General features: G+C 40.3%; 1 protein-coding gene across 9 annotated transcripts in view; it reads right to left on the bottom strand.

The window, feature by feature from the left end:
* magi2 (membrane associated guanylate kinase, WW and PDZ domain containing 2) overlaps nucleotides 1-19644 on the bottom strand; it is a 240702-nt gene that overhangs the window by 98911 nt on the left and 122147 nt on the right. For all 9 annotated transcript variants that reach the window (XM_023349882.1, XM_023349881.1, XM_023349880.1 and 6 more), the window contains exon 3: nucleotides 3320-3439. In XM_023349882.1, the coding sequence (XP_023205650.1) occupies nucleotides 3320-3439 (120 nt within the window). The remainder of the gene's footprint in view (nucleotides 1-3319; nucleotides 3440-19644) is intronic.

A 19644-nucleotide genomic window follows, 5' to 3' on the forward strand; every position in this document is an offset into this window, starting at 1 on the left:
CCAACAACCTCAACCAAATGTTGTCAAGATACAATTTGTATTAAATTAGCTAAATTTTCCACTTTATTCTAAATGAAGCATCATCTTCTATGATTTGTGAACCAGAATCCAGAAAACATCAAATATTAACATTATTCAGTGACGCTATACATCATTTTGTTCCTGCTTTAATCTATTTATTCAACCCAAAGAATTTCAGTTCTAAATAAACTGATATTTATTCAGAAGAAAATACATTATTTGAATACCTGCAGATAAAGTACCAGCAGGTTTCTGAGTTTCCAGGTCTGCATTACAGTCAGAGCAATAGACATTCTGAGGCATTAAGCTTAAGCATGTAACATAAACATTTCACCCTTACAGGCAATTTATAACTGCATGTAAACCTAACATTTGCTTCACTTTGTCAGCGGAGCAAAACAACCAATTTCAGAACGAAGAATTGTCTTTATTGCTCCCATTGTGAGCGAAGCACGTTACATTTCCTACAGCTCTGGCTGTTTTCTTTTAAAATATATTTTATGCTTTAGGTTTTATATTTTTCTGGATACAAATTTACACATTTGTAGTGTCACTCTGACTTCCTATCCTGATGCCAGACACTGCTGCTCAGCTGGCTGAAAGAAAGCGGCTACACTTTGAAAACCATATAAAAGAAACAAATTTACAGCTGGTAAAAAAACAAACTAACAAAAATAATAAAAAAAATCACAGTCATTATGTGGAAACTAACTGAGCGTCCTACCATCTATGACAGGTTACAATCTACTCACAAATCACAGATAAAGACTGTTATGGCCACAGCAATTTAAAAAATTTATTTTGACTTTGTTTTCCTTTGATATTTTGCAAAAAATCATTCTTAGAAAGTGAAATTATATTTTGCTGACTTCTTACTATTTTGAGCTTCTTTCTTTAGGGTCTCTTGTCACTTTAAATCCAAATAAGCTGCTGCTAGCCATGCCTTCCCAACTCAACATTTACACTCGCACATGGTTGCAATTAGATATGCCGTTACACAATCGTACATCTTTAAAAAGCAGCAGTGGAGCCTCCTGCGCAATTAACAAAAATGCAGTAAGTGGTTTCTGGATGTGAAGTCGACAACAAAACACTTGCTCTTCCAGCAGCCATTGTAAAGTGCAGACAATGGTGAAACCAGCTGACCAAACGTGTTGGAGCTCCACTTAGGTTGCTAGGATACAGGCAGAATTCTATTGTGGTTGCTAGGTAATGGGTCAGAGTCTGCTTATTTGATATAAAACATCTTCATTACATTTTTCTGTGCAAAATCTTTTTCAGATAATGAGATTTTAGTCAGTTCAACATGTAAACTGAGTGAATGTTTACAGTCGCAAGGCAAAATGCCAGCAAACAGATGCGCAATTATACAACCGCACATCTTTGAAAACCAGAAGTGGAGCCTCCTGCACAACCAGGAAGAATGCAGCAAGTAGTTTCTGGATGGTAAATCAACAACAAAACACTTGTCTTTTTCAGCAGTGGTAAAACCAGCTGACCAAACCTGCTGGAGCTTGGTTAATGTTGCTAGGTGACAAGCTCGGTTATGCTAGGGTTGCTAGGTAATCATTTTCAATTTGTACTTATTGGCAAAAAAACAACACCTCCCACCCCCACACTCCAAAAAGACAAACCAAAACACATGGATGGATGTTTTAAAATACTTTGGCTGTTTTTAGAAGCAGCTGAGATGCAAATGGAAGTACAAAATCATGCAAAAGAATCTTGCATCATGTCTCCTTTACGAACAAGATAATAAAATAGTTTATTTAATGTTTAAAATGGAAGTAAAAGGCCTAGAATTTGGAGATGTCTAGATATGAATGTGTGAACTGTTTAAGGGACTATTTGACCCCAAAGCTGGAACAAACATGCTTTAAAAAAAACCCTTGGTGTTTTTGTCCAGCTGAAAAAACACAAATCAGTGAGATGTGAGCAGAATTATAAAACATCTTCCCAACAAAGAGCTGTGAATCTGTGTAGACCTGTTGTAAATTGTTCCTTTTAACAAATCTTTGCTGCTGTAACAAATTATTCCAAGTACTCTTCCCCTCAAATTTGATCCTTTATCTCTTTATTCTTCATCTAATTGGCTATTAAATCATTAAAACACATAAAACGCTGAATGATGGCAAATCAATTACACAGAAAAAACCTCAGCCTCTCTCTCCCCCCTGTGGAAAACAGCTTCCATCGCCAAAAGGATCTGACAACCCCCCTGGCAGTGGCATTAAACGGAGCTTCAGAAATTTCATTTTCTTCCATCCTCCCGTTTGCAGCAGCAGACTGAGACTGGAGTCATGTGGGAGGAGAAGAGCGTTATCTATGTATTGGCAGGGTTTGCTGGAGTTGGAGGTCGTCAGGCGGACCAAGGGAAGCATTTAGAGCTAAGAGTGTCCAGCCTATCTGACCACCCGACAGAGAATGTGTTTGTTTTGGTTCAGAAACTGAAGAGCTGCTGCAGCTCAAGGTCCAGGCCATGAGAAAGGCAACATGAAGGTGCTGCGGAAGTGGGTGTGTGGGCTTTTTTCTCCACTATTCAGTGTTTACAGATTCCTTTAAGTGTCCTTGATGACTAATGACTCTCTCGCCTCCACAGAGCTAAAAGATGGACGAATGAATGTAGAGCTGGAGGAAAGAAATGGACGAATAAATCCCCCGTCGTTATAGTGAAGCTAACGATTATTTTAGTTATCGATTAATCGATTATTCTGATGATTAATCGAATAAGAAATAGGCACATTCTGCTTATGCAATATCAGAAATGCATTAAAAAATGCAAATAAATAAGTAAATAAAAAAATAATGCAACAACAGAGAAGCTTTACATCAATGTGTGAAAAGTCTTTTCTGACTGACTGGCCGCCAAGTAAAGCTAACCTGTTGACTATTTAATAATTTTGGTTTTTGTAGGACATATTATCAGACAGATGTTTTTGATTAATTTTAAATACAAAATGTTTATATATTTTATACAGTTTTGTCTTAATTAGCTCTCAGTAAGTTTTTCTTTCATCAATTGTCCCTTTTTAGAGTCTGTATACATGAGTTAATGATCAATCAATCACTGAATTAGCTGACAAATTAATTCAATTAATAATTTCAGCCCTACATCAAAGCTGGCTTTGAAATGGCTAAAACCAGTCAATGATTAATCAATTACTAAATTAATTGATGATTGCTTCAATAATTGATTAATTGTTTCAACCCTATTTGAAGCACGCCTTCTGCAAAGACCCAAAAATGCCACAAAGAATAATTACAGCAGTCACACGCGCCGTCTTTACTGAATCCTCACCTTCATATGTTCCACTCTCCAGCAAAGCGCCGCTTTTCTCCAATTCCATAAACTGGTCGATGGTCACAAAATTATAATCCACGCCTGGGACTTCTCCCTCCTTGGGCTGCCGAGTAGTGCCTGTGGAAAATAAAAAACAGAAAACAGAGCGGTTAGAGCTTCCCTGCTGTACAACGGAGCAGAAGATTCACTTGTTCTCTCAGTATGAGGAAAATTTCACTATCAGAGTAATGTGGAATATTATTAATCTCACACTCTTAAAACAAAACACCAGCAAGCTACACTGGATTGGATGCTTAATTATGAAACATACTGGTGTAAAATCATAACTGTGGTGTTAATTCACCTCTTTGTTGGTTTCCATCCACAATAATAAAACCACAAATAAAACCCAAATTACTAAAGAAAACAGAGAAGATTTTGAAAGGAGATTTCATCTCCATCTACAACATTCAAAAGTAAGATTAGTTACCATGGCTACGCCGATGATACACAGCTCTACATTATGTTGACACCAGGTGACACCAAAACCAAACTTTAACTAGATGCTAAGAACAAATCAATGCGTGAAAGCACAATAGCTTTGTCCAGATGAACAGAATAAAACTGGAGTTGTTATCTTTGGACCAAAAGAGAAAAGATCAAGAGTCAGCTTAAGCTGCAGATCAGGCCTGAAAACTGGGTCAGAACCTTCAGAGACTCTTCATAAAGAGAGTTATAAAATCAGCCTTCTATCACCTGAAGAATGATTAAAGGACTAATGATCCAGTAAAATTTAGAGAAACTAATTCATACGTCCTTACACTGGCTCCCTGTTGCTAAGTTATTTATTTAAAATACTTAGTATTTTACACCAAATTACATTAAAGATCTGCTGTTTTCATAGCAACCTTGCAGACCTCTCAGGTCTTTTGGTTCTGCTCTGCATCAGAACCAGAACCAAACATGGAGAAGCAGCATTCAGCTTCTAGGCACCACATATCTGGAACAAACTTCCAGAAAACAGCTGAAACACGGAGTTCCTTTAAATCTAGACTAAAACACATTTGTTTAGAGTCTCCTTTGAGTAGCAGCTGGAATATTGATCAACACATTTTAGGTGTTTTCTTGATAACTTTGATGAACGCATTTGACAAAACATGATGCTTATTGATTGTTTTATAATTGGTGACTGATGTTTTCATGATTGTTGCTGAAATGTGATATAGAACTAAACTTGATCTGAAAGTGTGATTAAGGACAAACTGATGCTGCAAGGTAATTTCTGTATAGATATGCACATTAATGCCTAAAATGATCAAACTTTGGTTGATGTTTTAGAATAACCCTGAGCTGAACCGCGCTGCCCCGCTCCGTCTCTTCATTAAACGTCTTCTTTATTCCTTTTTGTCCCTTTCTCTCCTGCATGGCAAAGGTCGACTATTTGAGCTTTTAGCCAGTAGAGGAAAGGCGAAGCACCAATTTAGCAGCTAAGTGATGCAATTTGGACACCCAGAGGTGAAATCAAGTCCATTTGCATGGAGGTGACAGCATGTCAAAGACTTCCTGACAGGAGGCTCCGCTAATAACAGCAATATTCTCCTCTGCACTGCGACGTCTTGAGTCAAGTTTACTGACATGTAAGGATCTTCCTCTAGTTACTTAAAAAATGTTTACAGCATCAAATGCGGTACAAACAACTTCGTAAATGTTCTGTCTTTGCCATGTGCTAATTAGACTTGTTAACGCTGATCCCAGCTGTGATAGCACACAGCGCTCTACCCTGGAGGTGCCGAATGGCGTTTCACATCTGAGAACATTGTTCATACTAAAAACAGAGCCTGTATGCACTCTGTTTGTTGGGACTTACAGAGAGACACTGTAAATAGTTACTGTTTAATCGTGGAAACACAACTGGGGGATGAAAATAAATATGCAATCCATATGTTTTCAACTCCCAAGAGTCGCACAATTTTCTTCACTTTAGACTAAGGCAACGTTCACACAGCAGGACTAAATGCTCAATTCAGATTTTATTTTTTTGCATGGTTGTTCGTACTACTTATTAAATGCAACTGTGAATAACCTCAAACGACCCACATGTGCAGAAGACGGCACACAGCAGCGCTCTGTTTATGGAATAGGAAGAAAAATTATTACCACAAGATTATAAAAGGACAAAGAGACGTTAGAAAAAATAAATAACTACTTATAGCAATGGCAGTTTGTGAAACAAAGAAGTCTGTATGGATTTATAAATGTTAGATAAAATGCAACATGATCATTCTGATTTGAAAATTATTGGATATATCAGGCGTGGAGTTTGCATGTTCTCCCTGTGCATGCGTGGGTTCTCTCCGGGTTCTCCGGCTTCCTCCCACAGTCCAAAAACATGACTGTCAGGTTAATTGTCTCTCTAAATTCTCCCTAGGTGTGTGTGTGCATGGTTGTGTGTCCTGTCTGTCTATGTGTTGCACTGTGACAGACTGGCGACCTGTCTAGGGTGAACCCGCCTCTCGCCCGAAACGTTAGCTGGAGATGTGCACCAGCACCTCCTGACCCACTAAGGACAACGGTGTCAGAAAATGGATCGATGGATGGACGGATGGATGGATGGATGGATGGATGGATGGATGGATGGATGGATGGATGGATGGATGGATGGATGGATGGATGGACGGACGGATATATCAGATTTAGCTCTCCATACGGAAGCGACACAAATACAAATTTTTGAATTGGGATGTTCAGACTTCCTCTAGTTATCCAAATCCGATTTGGGTCATTTGCCTGCTGTGTGAATATAAGCGAATAGACATGGATAGATGATACAGTTACAATTTTTTTAATAAAAAGTTGTGATATTAGTTGGGATAAATACCTTTTATGCCTTTTTTTGTTTGCAACTTTTGACATTTTGGGCAATGTGTGAGCATGTGTTGCCATGATATATGGCTGAAAAACATATGATATAAGTGCTTCAAATTGGTCGATATAAATAATTGCGGACTTGTTTTTGTAGATTTTAAATGACTGAAATATTATTTATTTATCCAGCTTTCACTCTAAGCTGTTCTTTATTTATTTTTTAAGCAATTACAAGACGGAACCTGAAACTGCTGCTGTGCGAGTTATTCAACAGCTTGTTGCTAGGTAACCAAAGAATGAGAGAGTTGCTAGGTAACCAAAGGGAGAGTGAGCACCAATGTTGCTAAAGGCCTAAGCCTTTCCTTTGCCTACATCTCCCAGAATGCTGTGCGGTTCTGGATCGGAGTTTATTGAAATTATAAAAAATTCTATCAGATGTATTTTCTGTTGATATTGATCCCGTGTCTATTGTGATATATTTTGTTGATTTATTGTGATGACTATTTACTTGCAATATATTGTGAAGCCTTAAAAGTTTGTCTTTTTTCCTGAAGCACCTAATTTTATTTTAATTTTTATGTCTTTTTAATGAACAAACAATGATATGAATGCTGTAAAAGAGATTAAAGCATCTGAATAATAATAATAATAAAAAATCAGTTTAAATGGAAATGAAAGAAAATGTACCCTCATTTTGCTTTGTAGAGTTTACAATTTTAGGTTAATATATTCTTCTTTTTAAAGATTTTAATAATGTTAAGTGTTAAAGAGAGCCACACATATTCATCTTAAATAAATAAAGTATTAGGGTTATGTTTTCAGTCCAACCCAGATCTAATGTTTTGGGTCGCTTTGTTCCCATTTTCAGAGGTTTTGTTCCAGTCTAAAAAAATCGATTATTCATGACTCATTTTTGGGCTGAGGAATGATCAGGACCTACCGTAGGCCACTGTTTGTCAAATATTTTAGGACATTTTTTCAAAAGGAAGAATGAAGTTTAAAAAAACAAAGTTTTTTTCAGTCTTTTTAAAGTTAAAGTTGAAGCAACTAATTAAATATGATAGAAGACCCACTGATGAAAGCTCCCACTTTCTAAAACTTTGGCTATATTTAGTTGAGTGCTAAATAATGTACTTTGTCCCCTTTTTTTAACTGAATAAATGAGACTTTAATAATCAAAGTTTTATTTTAGTTGAACTAAGGTCAGCAGAACTAATTCAGGAAGCTTTTACATGGTTATTTTAAGCTCTGATTCATTTGACTCAATATTTTCCATCTCAAATGCTACATGACCGCCTTCTGTGAGAACCACCAAGCTTGAGATTAAACAAACCAATTTAAATCTGTTTAAATCACTTAGAAAAAAATATTCTTGATCAGTATCAAATGCTAAGTAAAGGATAATTTCATAAAATACCTTAGGACCTATTATGCAAAATTCCCATTTTGAACGTTTTTGTACTTTTTGGTTTTCTACTGCTTCTAGAAACAGCTAAAATCTTTTTAAAAAACACCCAGCCATTTTCTTGGCATTGGGTTAACTGCCTGTTACCTAGCAACCCCAGCTTATCACCTAGCAACCAATAGAGCTCTAGTACGTTTGGTCAGCTGGTTTTACTGCTGACTAAAATCTCATTATCCAAGAATAATTTTAGGCAAATAAAATGTTATGGACTTGTTTTGTATCGCCCACAGATCTATCGTAACCCGATCAAGCATAATATGTCCCCTTTAAATCCAAATAAGCTGCTCCTGGGCACAACCCCAAACTCAACGTTTACACTCGCACGTTAAAATGGCTGCATCAGACGTGCAATTATACAACAGTACATCTTTGAAAACCAGAAGTGGAGCCCCCTCAACAACCAAAAAGAAAGCAGCAAGTAGTTTCTGGATGGTGAGTCAACCACAAAACACTTGTCTTTTCCAGCAGCCATTGTACAGCACAAACAACAGCTTGACCATCCTTTTCATGAGACTGTCTTGTGAAGGCAGAGTATCTTCAGTCAGAGGCTTCTTCAGATTCACTGTAATTGTAATGAAGACTGAAGCTGGTTCAGTTGTGGATAAACAATCACTCCAGGGTGTCGGGTTAGAACAGCTGATATATATGGTCAGGTGAGTTAGTGAAAGAAGAGAATGTCCAAGTCCAGAATTGAGCTTTACTTGGTTTTAATTAGCTCTGGAGGTTCAGCTATACATATAAGGGCACAGGTGTGTGTGTGTGGTCTCATTCAATGGACGCACACAATAGAAAGAAGTTATGAACGAAGTCAGCCTTGAGAACCGCACCACTCTACTCAGATCCATAAACAAGCTGTAACAAATGAACATGAAGCCACCCAGTGGCTGAAATAAATTACTGCACCTAAAATACTTTGACGAAGAAAACCTAAACTAGAGGGCTGAAAACAAATAATTAACAGTCTTTTGTACAGCCGCCCCCAAATTTGATACTCAAATTTGACCACTAGGTGTCTTAATCATCTGGAGGTAGAGCTGGCAGCTTTATGAGGCGAACAACTGGCCTAGTGAAGGTCCTGCCTTTCACTTGAACCACAGCTGTCCTCACGCGTCCATCTGCTCCGGGTATGACGCTCGTCACTGTTCCAACTTGCCAGAGGGCTCTTGGTGTCTGCTGGTCAACAATAAGCACTATAGTGCCTACAGTGATGTCATCCTTTTCTGTTTGCCATTTCTGTCTGGCTTGTAATGTTGGAAGAAAGTGGCGGATGTAATGCTTCCAGAAGTGATCTGTTAAAACCTGAGAATGTCGCCACCTTTTTCGACTTAAAAGTTCAGACTCGGGATAGACCACTTGTGGAAGGGAGGAGTCCGGCCGCCCCATCAACAAGCAGTTGGGTGTGATTGGATCTGGATCGGCCAGATCAGATGAAACATAGCCCAATGGCCTGGAGTTGAGAATACCCTCTATTTCAATAAGGACTGTTCTCAACACCTCCTCTGGCACTGACTGAACTCCAAGAACAATCCGGAGTGCGTTCTTTACTGATCTAACCTCTCGCTCCCAAGACCCACCAAAATGCGGAGCATTAGGGGGATTAAAGCGGAAGCGAATCTGTTGAGCAGCAAGTTGGTCCTTCACTGCTTGTTCCAGGGCACCGAAGGCTTCTTGAAGTTCTTTATCTCCTCCTTTGAAATTAGTTCCCTGGTCTGAAAGGATCTCATGGGGCTTTCCTCTTCGAGATATAAAACGTCTGAGTGACATTAGGAAGGAATCTGTGTCCATATTTGGGAGGATGTCAAGATGGACAGCTCGGGTGGTAAGACACTTATACAGGATTCCCCACCTCTTTTCGTTGCGTCGTCCCACCTTTACCATCATCGGACCAAAGCAGTCCACCCCTGTTGAATAGAAAGGTGGTTTGAAAAGCCTCAAACTGGAGGGTGGAAGATCTGCCATCCTTGGGACTTGAGGGCTGCCTCGCCATTTCCTGCAGTCCACACAGTTATGCTGGTGCTTCCTGACGGCTTCTCTCCCTCTAAGTAGCCAGTATTTTCGTCGCAGCTCAGCAAAAACACGCTCTGCTCCAGGGTGGTTCAACTGTTTGTCATAATGTTGGATCAGGAGTTTGGAGACAGGGTGAGAGGACGACAGTAGAATGGGATGGAGCACATCCGGACCTAGGCTTTCACATCGGCGGAGCCTACCTCCAACACGGATTAGACCTGAGGTCTGATCATATTCAGGGGCGAGTGTGAGCACTCTACTGGTAGATGGAAGAGCTTTTCCCGATTTGAGTAACGTCATTTCTTCTGGGAAGTTCTCCATCTGAGCCTGTCTGAAAAGGGCTAACTCAGCCTTGTGATAGTCATCAGCAGTGGGAGACTTGTCACTGGCTGCCCCACCGAGTACTCTTGCAGTTGCTTCTAGTAGCTCTTGAAAGGTGTTAAACTGCTGAATGTCAGGAAGAGTCGGTTGGGGTGAGCTAGTTAGACCACAGAATACTGGGCTCCTCAACTCCTCTGTTTCCTCGATAAAGTGGTCAGTTAGTGATTCAGGCCACTGATCAGCTGCCTGCAGGAGGAAGGATGGTCCATGAGTCCAACGACTTTTTTCAGTCAGTTGGGCTAATGTTTTCCCTCTGGTGATATCGTCTGCTGGGTTGGAGGCAGAATCGATGTAATGCCAGGATTTGATATCTGATAATTCCTGTATCTCTGCAACCCTTGTACCTACAAATACTTTATATCTGCAGGAATTGGATTTGAGCCAGTTGAGTACGATGGTGGAATCAGTCCAGTATACCACTTTTTGGATCTTGATGGTGAGTTCTTTCAGCAGCACTGAAGCTAACTGTGCTCCAGTTAGAGCACCACATAACTCGAGTCGAGGTATCGATAGTTGCTTCTTTGGGGCAACTCTGGATCTGGCAGCTAAGAATGCAACTTCTATCCTTCCATCCCCATTATCACTACGCAGGTACGCCACTGATCCATAAGCACGTTCAGATGCGTCACAAAACACATGGATGGTCTGACTGATGGTACTACGATCTGTGTTGTGGTCAGTGTAGCATCTGGGTAAAGCGATCTGGGACAGCTGGGGAAGCTCTTCCTCCCATGACTTCCAAGCTTGGAGCAGATCTTCAGGGAGATTGGGATCATCCCAACCTCTCTTCTTGTCCCAAAGTCGCTGTACGATGATCTTAGCTCTGGTCGTATATGGAATAATGTATCCCAGAGGATCGTATTGTTGGGCAAGAAGACGATAGATGTTGCGCATAGTTGGTTCAAGACAGTCACGGTTGTGCTGCTTATAGCAGAGTGTGTCTGACTTACACTGCCACAACAGTCCAAGTGTACGTTCTTGAGGGTTAGCTGTTTGTTGTGTGAACCAAAGTGTGCTGCTCTCTGACCTTAATTCTTTGGGTAGGTGTTTGATGACAGCAGGAACATTGCTGGCCCATTGTCTGAGCTCAAATCCACCTTCCATGAGTACTGTGTGCAGTCGATTCACCAGCTGCTTGGCCTGGTTCTCTGACTGAAGACTCTGCAGACAGTTATCAATATAGAAACAACGTTCTACTGATTGGCGGGCATCCTCCTCTGGTGCAGTGTGTTTTTGGACATGACTTTGTAATGCAAAGACGGCACAACATGGACTGCACGTTGTACCGAAAGGGAGCACTTGCCACTCATAGATGGTAGGTTCCTGGTCCACTTTAACATCTCTCCACAGGAAACGAAGGAAGGGTTTATCCTCATCCAACAGGCGTACCTGATGAAACATTCCCTTCACATCACTGCTGATAGCCACGGGGTGCTCTCGGAACCTGAGGAGGACTCCCAGAAGACTGGCTCCAAGTGTGGGCCCAGGAAGAAGGTGATCATTGATGCTCTGCTCATTAAAGATGAAGGAGCAATTGAAGACTATTCTGTACTTCCCATTGTGTTGAACAATGTGGTGTGGAATGAACCATGAATAGTTGCTCTCCTTTGCCTTAGTTGGGGTTATGGCTTTGACATAACCAGCATCAATGAGCTTGTGGATTTCTCTAGAGTAAATGGTAGCTTTCTCCGGGTCTTTTACTAGCCGTTTCTCTGTCCCACGCAGCTGTGGTAAGACAGCCTCTTTAGGTGAAAGGAGGGGTGGGAAGTCCCGTTTCCATAACAATGGTGTCGCATACCTGTTTACACCATCGACCATTACTCTGGTGGTCTTATCTTCCAGTATGCGGACTGCCTCCAAATCTTCTCTTGACCTGGTAATCAACCGTTCACTCCTGTAAGGCAGCGTATCTAGCTGCCACAACTTTTCCACATGACTTAGAAGCTCTGCTTCCGGTGGATTGCACTTAGTGAAGAGGCACTGTTGTGGAGACAGTTGATGGCATAACAGACTTGTGGGGCCTTGTAAAGTCCATCCTAACCTCGTGCGAACTGCTGCAGGTCCACCTGGTGGACCAAGACGTACTGGTTCCACTGGCGTAACTAGATGTGGGTAATCTGACCCTATCAGCAGCAATGGCTGGGCACCTTTAATGGATGGCAGTGGAATGTCTCTGAGATGGCGATACTTTTCCTGCAGAACTTCAACTGGGTAGGTATGGCAGGCTAAGTTTAGCTGTTTGGCCGTGAAAGCTTTGTTGACCTGGTATGACTTACTAGGCTGTGAAGCTGGAGCAATTGAGAAGGAGACAGTGGCACCGTTGATGGTGCAAACTTCTTGTCGGACGGTACGAAGTGTGAGATCTTCAGGCTTCCCTTGAAGGCCCAGGCTAAGAGCTGCATCATGTAGGAGTATTGTGCGCTCTGATCCATCATCCAGTATTGCGTAGGTCTCTAGTACCTTTGGACCACTCTGGAGTATGACACGGCACAACTTGAGTAACACTTGGTTGCTTCTAACTGGCCGATCAACGTACAGTGTCTCTGAAACAGAACTCACTAGGCATGTGCTCGGCTGAGGTGGTTGAGGTTCGACAGGTACTGTGCTTATTTGGCTGGTATTAACCTCGTGCAGGATATCCAAATGCTTCCTTTCACACTGTTTGCACTTTGCTTTGAGATTGCACCTGGCAGCCTGATGTTCCCGACCGCAGCGCCAGCATCGTCTGTTTACTTTAATCCACTCTGTCCTCTGCTCTACTGACAGGATTTTGAAGTTGCTGCACTGGTTCAAATAATGAAGCTCTGTATCGCAGAAGGGACAGTATTTCTTTGGTTTGTCCTGAGAGATCTCTCTCACAGCTGGAGTCCTATCTGATTTCATCTTTGACTGAGGAGACTGACTGCCAAGTAGAATCGCTGTAGATCTTTGTGACTTGTAGTCAGGATGTCGGCTCTTGGGTGGAGCATGTCTCTCTCTATTGGAGGTACTGCTGTATTGATCACCACTAACTTGAACTCGTACTTCGTACTCAAGCCAGTCAGCCAGATCAAGCAGGGTTGGAACTGGAGTATGAACAGGGTTCACAAATCTATGAAAGTGTGCTCTTAGGTCGTGTGGCAACTTCACTAGGAGACGAGAGACATGTGATGCACATCTCAGTTCTGTCCATCCTTGGCTTCCAAGTTGCTGCAGCATTCCTACTAAGGCTCGAACTTGAAGGGCAAAAGACTTAAATGCTTTAATGTCCCCAGGTCTGATATTAGGTCCATCCATTAAATTAGAAATCCTCTTCAGCGCTAGCTGCTGCGGTTGACCATACATCTCGGTGAGCGCTCTTATAGTGTCCGTAAATGGGAGTGGACTGTTACTGTATGAGTCGGCTATAAGTAGCGCCTCCTCACATTTGAGATGATCTGTCAGTATTTGAAACTTAAAATGCTCTGGAGCGTCATATGGGAGTAAGTTGTCGAGGGCTAGTTTCAATCTGGCAAACTCACGAGGGTCCTCGGACTTGAAGTAAGGGATAGTCGGTTTGGGACCATGGTAATACTCTAGCGCTGAGGATTTACCAAAGGAAGGATCTAGATGGGGGGAATGTTGGTGGTCAGATGAGTATCTGCCTCCCCGACTTCTCTCTCTGTCACATGCATAGAGTGTTGCATGGTAATCATCATGGTGATCCCTGTAATCAGAAGATTGTCTCCTCTCTGCTCCATAGTAGCGGCTATCATGGCGAGCGCTTGGACTACTTGGTCGGTTGGGCCTCATTGGGCCATATTCGTCACCGTGGTCTGGGTGACTTGACTTGAATGGAGAGACGCCATAATAGTGGTGAGATCTGTCATCATGGTGATAGGGCTCATTATAGCGGTCGTAATCGTCCTCATAGTTGGGATAATACTTGACATCAGAGTTGGATGCTGCTTTAAAATGTGGCCTTTTGCTATCACATGATTTATCACAAGCTTTACGGTGTGATTTACACTCTCTTTGATGTGACGACTCTGGTTCCATACAATCATCAGTATTGAAATCCATAGGCTTGGCTTGGGAGAAGGGAGATGAGCTTCGAGATGTTACAGGAGAAATGTCATCTTTGCTGAGTAATCCCACTTCCTGCAGACAGCGATCCAGGTCCTCAATGGGGTCACGTCGGTGGCTTTGTGGAGTTGGAGGAACATCATTAATCACCGAGGGGGCACTTACTGCCTGACGTGGGCCTGTGTGGCCACTATATGGCGTCGGCTTACTAGTAGGTGCTGGTGTAGTAGATGTGTCCTCTTCTCTACGCTTGGACTGTGACTGAGGTTTTGATGCCTGTCCAGGAGATTGTTGGATTATATCTGTAAGACGCTGGACCTCTCTACGTAGTTGGTCGCTTTCCTCTCTCATGCTTTGAAGATATCTGCGCATTTCAGATGAAGATGGCTGCTCCTCTTCAGTAATGTGGTGCCTTGGTGTATAGCTGACCTCATAATTCTGGAGATATGATGGTATATGCCTCGATCTTTGTGGGCGGTTTACATCTCTCCAATGTCTCTCATGTGGCCTTGACATATTGACTGTAGTGGTTGCTTACTCCGGCTCGAAGGACCAAAATTGTAATGAAGACTGAAGCTGGTTCAGTTGTGGATAAACAATCACTCCAGGGTGTCGGGTTAGAACAGCTGATATATATGGTCAGGTGAGTTAGTGAAAGAAGAGAATGTCCAAGTCCAGAATTGAGCTTTACTTGGTTTTAATTAGCTCTGGAGGTTCAGCTATACATATAAGGGCACAGGTGTGTGTGTGTGGTCTCATTCAATGGACGCACACAATAGAAAGAAGTTATGAACGAAGTCAGCCTTGAGAACCGCACCACTCTACTCAGATCCATAAACAAGCTGTAACAAATGAACATGAAGCCACCCAGTGGCTGAAATAAATTACTGCACCTAAAATACTTTGACGAAGAAAACCTAAACTAGAGGGCTGAAAACAAATAATTAACAGTCTTTTGTACAGTAATACAGACTGCTATGAGAGATCTGTCTTGCCAACAGCCGTCACCTTCTTCACTAATTCTTTGCAGAATTACATTAATGAGTTACAACAACATTTAATTTCCTTTTGGGATTAATAAAGTATTTTTGAATTTGAATATGAAAACTAACTGAACAAACTTGCTGGAGTTCAGCTTGGATTGCTAGGTGACGGGCGGTACTCTGCTGGGGTTGCTAGGTAACGGGCAGTGCCTGCGGATTTGCAACGTTACATTCCATAAGTTTTTGAAACAGATAATGTTTTGGCAATTTATTGCCAAAAAGACTGCTGGGTAGGCCTGTCACTATAACAAATTTTGCTGAGTGATTAATTGTCTCAAAAATTATTGCGATAAACGATAATATTGTTTGAAGATCTTTTTACACTGATTTAATGGAAATAATGTAATAATTCATGCGATTTCCTGCCAAAGATAGATACACTTTATTTTCAAAAGAACATTTAACACTGGAACTGATAAACAAAATAAACAAAACAACCAAAAACAAAAATAAAATGGATTCTCAGTCTAACAAAAAATGTACTGGAAAAAAAACTAAACAACATAAAGCCAAAGTGGAAATAAATACTGCATTCAACCAAAAGACTGCAGATTATGAAGTCTGTATATTATGTTGTAGGATTTAATGCAGCCTGTTGAATGTGACAGTAGCCAATCAGAAAGGTGGATTCTCCTCCGAGCTTTCTGAGGGGAAATTAGGGAGGGGAATCCCAAACAGCTGACACGGCGCAACCCGAAGTCCAGCGGACGTGGAAACATTAATGTTTATTCAACATGCAAAGAATATAAAAATGACAAGGGGAGGAGTTTAAGCGAAATTGCTACCGCAGTTGATAAACCCGGTAACTTTTCAGCTGTTCTTCGTTAACGTGACATAAATAGTTTATAATGATTTTCATTCAGTCAGGACTTTACGCTGACACTAGAGCCACATGCATTGCAGGTAGATTGCAGTAAAGCATTGATTAATGCCTGGTTTTAAAATTAGTTCACTAAACTTGTAGCCATTATTTTGTGCACATTATTGGACACCACAGGGCAGGAACGAACCCGATCGAACCGTTATACCTAGGATTTCTGTCGGCTAATGTGTGGTCTGTCAGGTTTTGAAAATGGGCCGACAATCGGCTGGCAGCTCTAAGATTGTGTCTTGTGCGCTGGGCTTTACACTAAGGAAATGAGAAAGGAGGGTCAGTGGAGAGCACCGGAGTTGAGCCTTTTTTCATTCAGTGTCATCAACAGAAAGCGAAAAAGGCCGGAAGAGACGATAATGCCGATAACTAAAATGACGTCAATAGTTTTAATTTATTGTGCAATTAAATGATTTATTTATTGCGACAGGCCTACGTCTAGGTGTTTTTTTAGCGCTTGGTCTGGTTTTAGAAGCAGTATTAACCCAAATGAATGCAGAAAATTGTAGAAAATGTGAATTTTTCATATTAGGTGACAAGAGGTCCTAAAACAGCTAATTCTGAAATAAATGACCAGACTAAAATCTCACTATTCTAGGATGATTTAGTGCAAAAAATTCAAGAATTATATTTTTTATGGATCATATACAGTACAGGACACACCTTTTAATTCAATGAGTTTCCTTCATTTTCATGACTATTGACATTGTAGATTCACACTGAAGGCATCAAAACTATGAATAACACATGTGGAAATATGCACTAAACAAAAAAGTGTAAAACAACTGAAAATACCCCTTATATTCTAGTTTCTTCAAAGTAGCAACCTTTTGCTGTGATTACTGCTTTGCACACACTCTGCATTTTCTTGATGGGCTTCAAGAGGTCGTCACCTGAAATGGTTTTCACTTCATAGGTCAACCTGCCCTGTCAGGTTAATAAGTGGGATTTCTTGCCTTATAAATAGTCATGAAAATAAAGAAAACCCATTGAATTAGAAAGTGTGTCCAAACTTTTGGTCTGTACTGTACCTATCCTAGGTCACCTTTAATACAGCAACCAATGATTAGATGATCGTCTGATAACAACTGAAACTATTTTTTACAACCCTCTTCCTCAACAGGCATCTTATTCTTACACGCACATGATCCGGATTCCAGTATCACATGAAATAACACGAAAGCCGGTTTGCACTCCCACCTGCTTGGAGAACCCTTCAAAGCAAAATCAATAAAGCAGAACACACAGGGAGTGATTTGTTAAGGCTTATGAGAACAAACAAGCAGCAGGGAACGAAATAAGAGAAAGTGATTGTCTGAGCATGTGTCGCAGCTCCAAAGGAGAGCTTGTTGATTGTGTCTGTCGGCACGGCGGGGGCGGAGTGGAGACGGGGGGTTGTGTACCTCTCAGATTAGCCTTCCTCCAAGGCAGAGCTACTGACTGAGCAGCAAACACACACACAGACATGTTTTCTAAGAAGACCTTTGATGTGGCGGAACTATATTTAGCTGCGTCTTGTGGTGTGTGAGGGATTTCTCGTTTTTTATAAAAAGATTCAACCACAAGGCCAATCAATTTTTGACATAATCTGTGACTCTGTAGAGACGGAAAGACAGAACGACTTTAAATGAGTTTATCACTCCTAGAGCGACTACATTACAGGAATTTATAGGAGATATATTTGGGGTAAATCAAATGACCATCAGTGCAAATATCAACAGGTAGATTACAGAAAAAATATGCTGTACACATAAACTCATGCAACAAACTATAGTAGAAGTATGGGAGTAGTACGAAAAAAATAAATAAAATTACATGAAAAAAGTCATAATATTACTAGAATATACTTAAAAGAGAATATAGTCAAAATAATGAGAACAAATATATAATATTAAAGAAATAAAGTTGTAATTTTACCAGAATAACGTTGTAACATCAGCAACAAAAGCTGTTACCAGGATAAAGTCATAATATTATGAGAAAAGAGCCGTAATATTAAGAAAAAAGTTGTAATATTATTAATATAAAAATAAGGTCATAATATGACTAGAAAAAGACATAAAATTATGAGAATCAAGTCTTAATTTTTGGAGAATAAAGTCGTACTTTTAACAGAATAAAGTCATGCTATTTTTTTTTTTAAAAGTCATAATTTTATGAGAGGTTTGATAAAATTGAGCCTCTTGTGAAGTAGTACTTTGTTGTTTCTTTTACAAATAACTAAATACTTTTTCTGTTAAAACGTCAACATCAAATTATTATCAACGTCAGAGCTTTGAAATTACTTTCTTCTGGTAAAGTTTTGAGAAAATGACTCCTGCATAATAAGATCAACCAACTTTAGATTAACTCATAAATCGATAACTAGCATCCTCCAAATAAACAGAAAAACCAAAAACTGAATTACTTTATTTCAAATAGATAAAAACTGAGAACTAGAAGACGAGATATGAAGAAGGAAGAAAGAAAAGTGAAATGGAACAAAAATAATAAAAAACTAATTCAGATTAATGAAGAAACTTGCAGTGTATTGTATAATTAAACCATGATATCGCCTGCAGGCATGACTTAACTCAGATAAAACATGACACATTAAGCTATGATTAATTTATACACCAAATGCATCTGCAGCAGTACTTTCATGCTCCAATAAAGTAGAAATTCACCTTTATACTTTCATACTTTCAAAACAAACAAGCTGCAGCAGGTTTGTTAGGAAATGGTCAGGAAACAACTCGTGGCCTTACTGAGACGGTAAAGGTGAGCCGAGTGTGAATAGAAAGAGGAAAACAGGTGAATGGAAGGAGGAGCAGATGAGTTGTAGTGTGGGCGGCTACGTTTGTAGCCTTCAGCCGCTCGGAAATCCTCACAACTCTACAACCTCAGTTATCCTCTGTGTGAAAATGACCCGAGCAAATCTGCAAGGAACTGAAGGTGAGAGGAACAATATCTGGCCTCCGTTTCAGACAAAAGGACTTAAATCCTGAAGCGGAGGCAGAGATCTCAGCGTGTGTTTATGATATGGAGACGACGTGTTTGTGCTCCGAGCCTGAAGAAAAAGATTACAAGACAAGGATTTAAACAAATCCTCACTGAACAAAAGAAACGACGCGGCGTGACACAAACTTTTGTGTTTCATTTTTGCATAGGATGCATGACCAATCAAGAGATATCATTTATGTTCATTTCAGGGGGTTAAAAATAAATGTTTGTTGCTTTAGTGATTAAATTCAAAAGGTTCAACATGATGTCAGAGAAAATCTAGCAGCTGAATTGGTTTGCAAAGTCTCTGATTTAGTCTGAATAGTAATTGTGTTGGTTGCCTTGACAACTTCCAGTTCAATTAAAGACTTCTCCAGCTTCAGCGAACCTCACTTTCATTTTAGCTTCTTGATGTTTCAATTACTATCTTGACAACTTTTGCAAACTATGATTTATAATTCAGCCATAACACTAATTCCTGTATGCGTTGCCTCCAGGCAGAAAAACCTTTAAGTCTGGAGAAGCTAATATTTACCAATTTGACCTCCAAAGATCCAGGAAAAAAGATTCAGTGACCTGAAATTTTGATCAATTGATTTTATACACTAGAGACCATAGACACTGAAACAAACTGAGCCATGGAAAATCGATCTGTTTTGAAGCAGAATGTGCATAAATTTGTCTT

Source organism: Xiphophorus maculatus, chromosome 17, assembly GCF_002775205.1.
Source record: "Xiphophorus maculatus strain JP 163 A chromosome 17, X_maculatus-5.0-male, whole genome shotgun sequence".
Lineage (NCBI taxonomy): Eukaryota > Metazoa > Chordata > Actinopteri > Cyprinodontiformes > Poeciliidae > Xiphophorus > Xiphophorus maculatus.